Raw genomic sequence first — 10,326 nt, forward strand, 5'->3', positions numbered from 1 at the left:
GTGGCATTTATATTCTCAACATTGCTACAAACATGGTCCAACTCACACATTTAGCTAGTTAATCCATCATTTAATTCCATGGATGTCAAAGTCAGTAAGCTGGCCTAAAATGGCCAACGTTCGGCCACAGCCGCTTAGGCTGCCAAAATCAATACGTAGTTAGGGCTTTGCCTAGAAGCAGTAAGTATTCGATTCAATTGATGTAGAACCTTTATTATAAGGAAGGCAAGCTCCTATGCTTTCATTCACAGATTTAGTTACATCCTACTCTACAAGGTATCATCATCAGCAGAGCAAAATGGCCACAGAATCCGTCAAGGTTGAAACCGTTGAGAAGCAAACAGTTAAACCATCCTCCCAAACTCCTCATGTCCTTAGAAATTTTAAGCTCTCTCTTTAGGATCAGTTTTCTCCTGTAGCTTACATCCCATTCCTTCTCTTCTATCCCAATGTTGTTAGTACTACTACCAGTAACGTCAGTACTCATAGTGTCAAGGCCATCAATGAAAGATATCAGCATCTAATAAAATCATTATCTGAAATTCTCACTCACTACTACCCTTTAGCAGGAAGAATCAAAGGTAATGTCGTGATCGTATGTAATGATGATGGAGCTGAATTCGTGAAAGCCCATGTCAAGTGTTCCTTATCGGAGATTTTGGAACACCCAGATGCTGAAATGTTAAGACGATTACTTCCAATTGAGCCTGAGTCCACAGAAGCAGTCACGGGCAAGTTGCTTGCTGTGCAAGTCAATTTGTTTGAGTGTGGAGGAATGGCTATTGGATTGACCATTTCACATAAGATTGCTGATGCCTCAACTGTATGCACGTTCATCAATTCTTGGGCAGCAACAGCCCATAAATCCAACAAGGTAATGCTTCCCCAGTTTGGTGTTGCATCTCTTTTTCCACCCCTAGATTTCTCCGACTCGGAGCCACCATCCATGATATATGTTAAAGAAAAGTGCACAACTAGAAGGTATGTGTTTGATGACTCAAAGATTTCCGTTCTCCATGTTAGTTGATTAAGGTCTAAACTGTATTTTCCTTACTTTAGCAAGTGTAAATAAATCAGTTAGTGATCAAGGGCTGAGATTAGATAATATTGTGCTAGGCTCAGATGTAAGCATGTGTCAAGATCTCATAGGGTCTTGTAATGAATGGTATGATGAGCTCATAGGCTCACGTAGCTTCTCTCTCCCTAGTAGTCATGTAAATGTTGAGAAAAGAATGAATATATACAGTAGAGCATTTTTTGGCTCTCACTGAGATATTTTGAGAACTCTCTCTGCCTCTTCACTTTCTCTCTAAACTTCTTCTTCCTATACACATTTCTAAAATACATCACTGCATAACAGGAAAGTCCAACATGGTATCCAGAGCCTAGGTTCGATTTCGGATTGGGCGTTGAATTCTGTGAAATTGTGTGAGAGAATCCAACGTGAAATCTCTCAATTTCATTCCGATTCAAGCTAAATGGCTGGATTTGGAAGCGGTGATTTACGAGCTCCCGTTTTTTATGGAACGGAGTTCGAGTTCTGGAAAGTGAGAATGGTCACCATTTTCAAATCGTATGGGATATGGAAATTGGTTGACAAAGGGATTGCTATTCCAGAATCGAAGAAGAAAGGAGAAAAGAAGAAAACAAAGAAGGAGAAAGACGAGGAAGATTCATCCTCATCGGATGATGATGAAGGAGATGATGACAAGTTGGATGCACACATGGAAGATCAGCTGATGAAAGATGCTAAGGCACTGGGCATTATTCAGAGTGTTGTCTCGAAGGAGATCTTCCCTCGGATTGTGAATCAAGAGACCTCAAAGGGTGCCTGGGATCTACTCCAGAAGGAGTTTCGCGGCGATGAACAGGCAAGATCTGTTAAACTTCAAAGTTTACGTCGTGAATTTGAGTATATGAGAATGAAGGAGAATGAATCTCTATCTGTCTATCTTACTAGACTATTTGAATTAATTAATCAAATGAAATCTTATGGTGAGAACCTCACTCATCAAAGAGAAATGCAAAAGGTTTTGATTAGTTTGTCCAGTAAATATGATCCAATCTGTGTTGTGATTGAAAGAACTTCTGATTTGAATACTGTGACTGTGCAAGAAGTGGTAGGATCTCTTAAGAGTTATGAGCTTAGATTGAGTAGACATGTTGATGAAATTACAAGCACGGAGCATGCTTTCTCCACTATGGGTCTTGTACCTAAAGCACAGAATAGGCCACTCACACAGGGAAATCACAGTAAGGGAAAGAAGAATTGGAAGTCTATGTCTAGGAAGTGGGAAAACAACACTCGACAGCCTGAGAGACAGGGTGAGATCACTGAGGGTGTTAAACAAAAGTGCAAGATCTGTGATAAGGCTCATCATGGAGAGTGTTGGTTCAAAGGAAAACCTAAGTGTCATAACTGCAACAGATTTAGACATGTAGTGAGAGATTGTCACCAGCCAAAGAAAAATCATACTGCAAATTATTTGAATCATGTTCAAGATAATGCAATGATGTTCTATGCCTGTCATAAGGCCTCTGTGCAAGAAAATAGTGGTGTTTGGTATCTGGACAGTGGTTGCAGTAACCACATGACCAGTTTGAATCATTGCTGATCAACATTGACAGAAGTATAAGGTGTAAGGTGAAAATGGGCACAGGGGAATTGGTTGACTCAGTTGGCAAAGGCACACTGATTGTGGAGACCAAAAGAGGCACTCGGTTCATACCAGAAGTAATGATTGTACCTGGTTTGGATGAAATCTTCTCAGTGTAGGACAAATGGTTGAACATGGCTATTGGTTGTTGTTTGGTGATTTCATGGCCTGCATATTTGGAGATCGTGAACTGCAAGATCATATAGTCACTGTGAAAATGAAGGGAAATAGATGCTTTCCACTAATGTTTAATCATGTGGATCATATTGTAGCAAATATTGCTACCACTGAAGGTAACACATGGAAATGGCACAGAAGATTTGGGCACCTAAACTATGACAGCCTGAGAATGCTACAAGAAAGGAGTATGGTGTATGGTCTGCCATATCTAAAGGAGTACAATCAGGTGTGTGAAGGGTGTGCTACTGGAAAGGCTCACAGAGAGGCTGTTAGCAAAGAACAGAAATGGAGAGCAAAGTTGCCCTTAGAACTTGTACACACAGATGTGTGTGGACCCATGAGTGAGACACTTGGAGGTAGCAGGTATTTTCTTACCTTCATAGATGACAAGTCCAGAATGTGTTGGGTCTATTTTCTGAAGTGCAAATCTAAGGTGTTCAGAATTTTTAAAATGTTCAAGGCCATGACTGAATTACAAACTGGTTACAAACTGAAGAAACTCAGAAGTGACAAAGGAGGAGAGTACACATCTCTAGAATTTGAAAAATTTTGTGAAGATGTTGGTATTGAAAAGCAACTCACTGTTGCTTATTCTCCCCAGCAAAATGGTATTGCTGAGAGGAAGAATCGTACCATAGTAGAGATGGCAAGAACCATGCTCTATGAAAAAAAATTACCACTCAAGTTCTGGGGTGAAGCAGTTCACACTGCTGTCTACTTGCTTAACAGATGTCCTACCAAAGCACTAGAGAACAAGACTCCTTTTGAAGAATTCTGTGGTAGAAAACCAGGGGTAAAACACTTGAGAATCTTTGGTTCTGTTTGCTACACTCATGTGCCAACCCAGTTAAGACAGAAACTGGATGAAACTGGACAGAAAGGTGTATTTGTTGGATATGGGACAAGAGAAAAGGGTTACAGGGTGTATGATTTGAAACACAACAAGATCATTGTCTCAAGGAGTGTTATTTTTTATGAAGATGCTGCTCTTAATTGGGAGAATATGGAAACTGTGCATTTCTCAGTACCTTTCTCAGAAGCTAATGAGGGTATAAGCATAACTGAGATAGAAAATGGTGTGTGTGAAGAAACTAATATTAGTTCCTCTGATTTATCTTGCCCAAATACAAGAAGTGAGTATGTTTCCAGTGTACACAATGATGCTCCTAACACTGTGAATATGGAGAGTGAAATTCCACTCACAGAAACTTATGACAACACACCAAAGAAGTGGAGAGATCTGAATGAAGTGTTTGCTCAGTGTAGACTCAGTGTCATTGAAGCTTCTCAAGATGAAGCTTGGAAGAAAGCAATGGATGAGGAGATTACTATGATTGAGAAGAATGACACTTGGAGATTGGTTGATAGGCCAAGTGACAAACCAATTGTTGGGGTAAAATGGATCTTCAAAACCAAATTGAATTTGGATGGCACTGTACAAAAACACAAGGCAAGATTAGTTGCCAAAGGGTACACTCAAAAGCCCGGAATTGATTTTAATGAGACGTTTGCACCTGTGGCTAGATTGGACACTATAAGAACACTCATTGCTTTGGCAGCACAGAAAGGGTGGAAACTGTACCAGTTAGATGTAAAGTCTGCTTTCCTGAATGGGATCCTTGAAGAGGAAGTGTATACAAATCAGCCAGATGGGTATATTGTCAAGGGAGAAGAACACAAAGTATATAAGTTAAAAAATGCCTTGTACGGTCTAAAACAAGCTCCCAGAGCTTGGTACAGCAATATTGATACTCATTTGCTGCAGAGTGGATTTAAAAAAAGTGCAAGTGAGGCCACCTTATATGTGAAACATGTGGATGGACAGGGAACTCTGATTGTCTCTATATATGTGGATGACATAGTTTATACTGGAAGTTGTTTAGAAATGATTGAAGATTTCAAATGTGATATGATGAACAAGTATGAGATGTCCGACTTAGGCTTGTTGCATCATTTTCTTGGAATTGAAGTAATCCAACAAGAAGGGAGTATCTTTATTCACCAGAAAAAGTATGCACTGAGTTTACTGGACAAGTTTGGTTTGAAGAGCTGCAAATTTGTCTCAATACCCTTACCTCCCACGGATAAGCTAAGGAAAGGTGATGGGAGTGAAGCTGCAGATGAAGAATTGTATAGAAAAATTGTCGGCAGCCTTCTATACTTAACTGCAACAAGGCCTGATATCTTGTACTCAGCGTGTGTACTTGCCAGGTACATGCACTGTCCTTCCATCAAACATCTTGGCACTGCAAGGAGGATCCTCAAATATGTGCAAGGAACTGTTGACTATGGAATTAAGTATGAAAAGGGAAATGCAGCTCTACTCATAGGATTTTGTGACAGTGATTGGAGTGGAGATGAAGATGACATGAAGTCCACATCAGGGTATGCTTTCAGCTTTGGCAGTGGTGCATTTTCTTGGGCTTCTGTAAAGCAACAGAGTGTTGCACTCTCAACTGCTGAAGCCGAGTATATGAGTGCCTCAGAAGCCACCACTCAAGCTACATGGCTGAGATTTGTGCTGCATGATTTTGGTGAAGAATTGATCGAACCAACTCCTTTGATGTGTGATAACACATTAGCAATTGCAATGTCAAAGAATCCGGTATTCCATCAGAGGTCTAAACATATCAAGAGGAAGTTTCATTTCATCAGAGATGCAATTCAGGAAGGAACAATTGACCTGCAATACTGCAAAAGTGAGGAGCAACTAGCTGACATTTTCACCAAAGCGCTTGCTAAAGACAGATTCTGTGCTTTGAGGGATAAGCTTGGGGTAATCTCAATTAAGACCTTAGAAGGGAGTGTTAGTTGATTAAGGTCTAAACTGTATTTTCCTTACTTTAGCAAGTGTAAATAAATCAGTTAGTGATCAAGGGCTGAGATTAGATAATATTGTGCTAGGCTTAGTTGTAAGCATGTGTCAAGATCTCATAGGGTCTTGTAATGAATGGTATGATGAGCTCATAGGCTCACGTAGCTTCTCTCTCCCTAGTAGTCATGTAAATGTTGAGAAAAGAATGAATATATGCAGTAGAGCATTTTTTGGCTCTCACTGAGATATTTTGAGAACTCTTTCTGCCTCTTCACTTTCTCTCTAAACTTCTTCTTCCTATACACATTTCTTAAATACATCACTGCATAACAGGAAAGTCCAACACTCCAATCTAAAGTATCCAGTTCACTTGTGCCCAAACCAACAAGGGTGGAAGCAATTTCAGCACTCATTTGGAAATGCGCGATTGAAGCATCGCCAAAGTCATCATCAAACACGTTGGGGTCTAGTCCAGTAAGGCCATCTATATTTCATCAAGCTGTGAACTTACGCAAAAGGGTTACACCGCCCTTGCCAGATAACTTGGCTGGGAATCTTCTTGTTTTATCTACATCAAAGGCCGAAGAAAGTACTACCAGTGTGTTTGATTTAAAAGACTTGGTTGCGAAAATCCGGGCCGGGATTGAAGAAATGAAAGAATGTGCTACAAAATTAGTTGATCCTAATGAGGCAATGCAAGTGTTGACCGAGTACCGCACAAACCTGATGAAAGATCAGGAGATTGAAACTTATAGCTGCACAAGTTGGTGTAGGTTTCCTTTCTATGGAGCGGATTTCGGATGGGGAATGCCATCATGGGTGAGTTTTGCTGGTTGTTCAGTTAAGAATTTATTTGGTTTCATGGACAAAAGAGACTGCAATGGGATTGAAACATGGTTGACCCTAAGCGAAGAAAGCATGGCATTATTTGAAAGCAAACCGAAGCTGCTAGCATATGCTTCTCTGAATAAAAGGGTCACTTGCTGAGTTTGGCAAACAATCCTCTCGATGGTTTTTAATTTTGTGTTTTAAGTAAAACGGTGGATACATCACTAGCTTCCGGTGATATCCAACTTATTTTCTAGCCCCATAAGAAATTGATGGAATAAAGTAAAATGTTAGAAGTGTAGAAATAACTGTCATGGATTTTCAATTCTTTAACATGAACATTGTCTTTCTCATTCAGTGAATAAATTTTTAGGATAAATATCCATATTTATAGAAGATAATGGAACTATCATTAGTACTTGCTTAACGGTACTTGAATAAAGATTCCTCGTAAACTACTAGATTCCAATAAGTTTTCTCATCGATTGTACCTTTGCTATGTAGGCACCAAGATCTACCGATTCGAGATAGTGAGTTGGGAAAGCCTATTTACTATTCTATTTAATATACCTTTATTATTTAATACACGCTACACCATGATTTTGAATCAGAAGAGAGATGTCAAGAAATGGTAGATCCATTCACTCTATCAATAACCGAGCCGTATCTAGTTTATCATAAGGGATTTGCCTTTTTCTATTGGATTGGATCAAAAACAATTCTTGAATGAGGTATTCAACTCCAAGGATGAATCGAAAAAGAAATCTTTATTGGTTCTACTACTATTTTTTATCAAGAGAATGAATCTTTTTATCGAATGATCAGAAAAAAAAAAAAAAAAAAAAAAAAAAGGGTCCAGATCTCCTGCGGGAATGATTTGGAAGATCCAAAATAAATAAAAAAGTGGAATTTTCTAGAATTAGATAAGGATTCCAATGGAAGTCCTTCCGTTTCATCTATAATTGTGAATTGAATATTGAATAAATTTAAATCACAAAAAAAGAACAAAGAATGTTTCAAAAAAGGAAATAAAATGTAAAAAAAGAACAAAAGTCGTACAGATTCACAAAAACTCTGTGGGTAAGAACTCAAAAAGAGATATTGAAGTCGTTCTGCAAACTCAATAATATTATTAATTATTATTTCAATATTAAAATATTTCAATTCGGGATTCTAATTAGTTTAACTGGATGAATCTTAGCGATGGAATAAATATCCATATTTATAGAAGATAATGGAACTATTAAAGGTAGCACATAAAGTACAAAATACAGTCAAAATTAAGGAAGAACAAGGAAATACAAGGCAAAGAAATAAACAAGGTATGATGGATGGGAATGAACATGATGAGTGGCACTGGCAATGGAGAGACCACGAACCGTGCTTTTAGTCTTGTGTGGTCAACCTGGCCCGACTTTGATAGATGGCCCACTTGACCCAGATGGTACGATGAATTATGATCTAAAAGTAATTAAGAGGTTTTATAAGCGATATTTTGCATTAATTTTATTTAAAATAAATAAGTAAAATTCAAATTTGGATGTAGAAAAAACACTATGCTTTTGGCTCAGCCCAAACGTTAGTGGCAAGACGTAAAAAAAGATGTATGATGTAAATGAACTTGATCCATATTAAATAAAAATTTATACTACACATTGATCATGCTAATTTCATATTGTCCACTTATTCTATATATGGATTCATGACAAAATATTGATAAATCCCAATAGATGTAAAAACCCTAATCAAGGGCAGAAGGTAATTTCATAGTTAGGGCCACCAAAGCATGTGAAAGTACTAGATTTGTCATCATAAGCATAACTATAAGCCTGGGGACACTGCTTCTTGAAGACCTTTGAAAAGTCAGTAGGAGGGCATGTATCAGGGGTTCCATAAGCGCCAGTGCAACAATATTGGGGCTGATTTAAAGCCAAACATGCACTTTTGCAGCCAATCACACTCCCATCCGATACTTTGTCGGACAACTCGGCAGGACAAACAGTGTTTATATTGGCCGCGCAGCTTGTGGATTTGCAGTCACCGGAGCCGCCTCTGGGGGCTAACTTAATGGGCAAGTTGAAGCCGTCAACAAGGCTAACATCGTAGAAATCTTGTCCTCCGTTGGTTGCTAGGGTTAACTCCACTAGGGATGCTGGTGGACTTGCACCGGCACCATTGCAGGGTATTTGGCCAGAGCCACAATCTCCTGTTGAGCATTTGAACTTTCCGGAGGAGTCTGTCGAGCAGTGAGAGCGGCCCCAGAAGCGGCCGGACCACGGAGCTTGGACAGTCAGTGATGTTGAAGCACCGGAGGCTAACTCAAATCCAGTGGAAAGTGATTGTGGGCCGCCGCCTCCGGTTAGGGTTCCTGGCCAAACTGTGTTGGGACATTTGTTTGTGAATGTGAACTTGGCCGAGTAAACCCCTGGCATGCTCTGACACACAAAGTACAAGATCATCACTAAAATGCCACACTCATCAAATTATTATTTTTTGTTCACCAAATAATTAATCATCATACTTTTTTCATCAAATAAGACTTCTATTTTAATAAACTAAAGACATATTGTCATATCATGTGATGAACAAAATTTGGTAAGCGTGATTCATGACATATTATTTAAGATCAATGTTTTGTTGCATTCATATTGCAATAGTGATGGAAACCATGCATCGGACGTCTTGTTAGATATCCAGAAAATCAAATAGAGAAACAAAAACAGACATTGGAAGAACAAAGTTCGTGATATTATAATGGATAAAATGACGATATATATTTCGTGAAATTCTTGCCTGAGAGGAAGACTAATACAAGGCTGATTAACGCTTCAAATTTCATGTTGAGCGCTCCGATTGCTTTTTGAGATTTTTCCGTCTGATAAATAATAATTTAGTTATGAAGACGTACATGGTGTGTGTATATATAAGTGAAAACTGCAAAAACCAACATAATTTTCAAATGATCATATATGGTAGGTTGACTTAATTTTCAAATGATTACATGAAACTGCTTTCATAGATTGCTGAATCTAAACGTTTCTTTTCTTTGTAAGTGATCCTTACCTATATAAAAGTGCGGTATGGAAAAAGTATCATACCGGAGAACAAACTTTTAGAAATAGTGATCTGAAAAATAGCACTTCTCGCACATGTCCATTAAAAAACATTTACTTCTTTCCTATTTAGTTTTCTTTGAACAACCCATGGGCATTTCCATGCCTCATCCATCCATCAAAAAAGGAAAGAACGCGTTTTCCTTTCATGACTCTGCTAATATTTCAAACCTATCTACGAACATATAATATGTACCTATATATTCTTCCAATTTTTTCAAACAATCTTGAAATATCCTGGATATGCTTTGACATTTCCACGAAAATATCCAAAAATTCAGGAAATGATATGGAAAGAGAGGGTGAAGTCTAAACTTCACCCCATATCCACCATATTTCCATAAATCAATTAATTTCCTCGATATTTTTGATATTTTCAAGAAATATCCGGTGTTTGCAGACAATTTACAAAAAGTTTGTAGGAAATATCCATGAGCCTATGCATTCTTTATTTTTTAATTTCTTTTTTTTTATGGTATTAGTTTTCTTCAATAAAACTTGTGCTGCTTTCATAATGGAAATTTCAATTAAGTTATGTACAATTTATTCTTTCTAGTAAAATGCTTTATTTGATTACTTGTCATTATCAAGAAGTTTTTCTTCTCACATATCACATACTTATTGTTTACACAGTATATAATCATTAATTCTTAATTTATACGTGTGTTGTGGCTTCATATGACAATATTCCCTAAAAAATAATTTTAAATTTTCATGTTTTTTAGCAAATTTC

General features: G+C 38.0%; 1 protein-coding gene and 1 pseudogene across 1 annotated transcript; one reads left to right on the forward strand and one right to left on the reverse strand.

Annotated features, from left to right (window-relative positions):
• Positions 1-262: 262 nt before the first annotated feature.
• On the forward strand, positions 263-6,881 carry LOC126588045 ((13S,14R)-1,13-dihydroxy-N-methylcanadine 13-O-acetyltransferase AT1-like; annotated as a pseudogene).
• Positions 6,882-8,087: 1,206 nt separating this feature from the next.
• Positions 8,088-9,617, reverse strand: LOC126585159 (thaumatin-like protein 1). The gene is made up of 3 exons (XM_050249552.1): positions 9,544-9,617; positions 9,274-9,355; positions 8,088-8,905 (listed from the first exon to the last, which is right to left on the reverse strand). The coding sequence occupies exons 2-3, from the start codon at positions 9,317-9,319 to the stop codon at positions 8,226-8,228; spliced, it is 726 nt and encodes a 241-aa protein (XP_050105509.1). The 5' UTR covers positions 9,320-9,355; positions 9,544-9,617; the 3' UTR covers positions 8,088-8,225.
• Positions 9,618-10,326: the final 709 nt, after the last annotated feature.

This window comes from Malus sylvestris, chromosome 10 (genome assembly GCF_916048215.2).
Source record: "Malus sylvestris chromosome 10, drMalSylv7.2, whole genome shotgun sequence".
Lineage (NCBI taxonomy): Eukaryota > Viridiplantae > Streptophyta > Magnoliopsida > Rosales > Rosaceae > Malus > Malus sylvestris.

Excerpts from the sequence above, each read along its gene's own strand:
- LOC126585159 (XM_050249552.1), bottom strand. The coding sequence starts at position 9,319 with ATGAAATTTGAAGCGTTAATCAGCCTTGTATTAGTCTTCCTCTCAG. Across the intron at positions 8,906-9,273 it reads TGTATTAGTCTTCCTCTCAG|GGGTTTACTCGGCCAAGTTC; the intron begins GCAAGAATTTCA and ends AGAGCATGCCAG.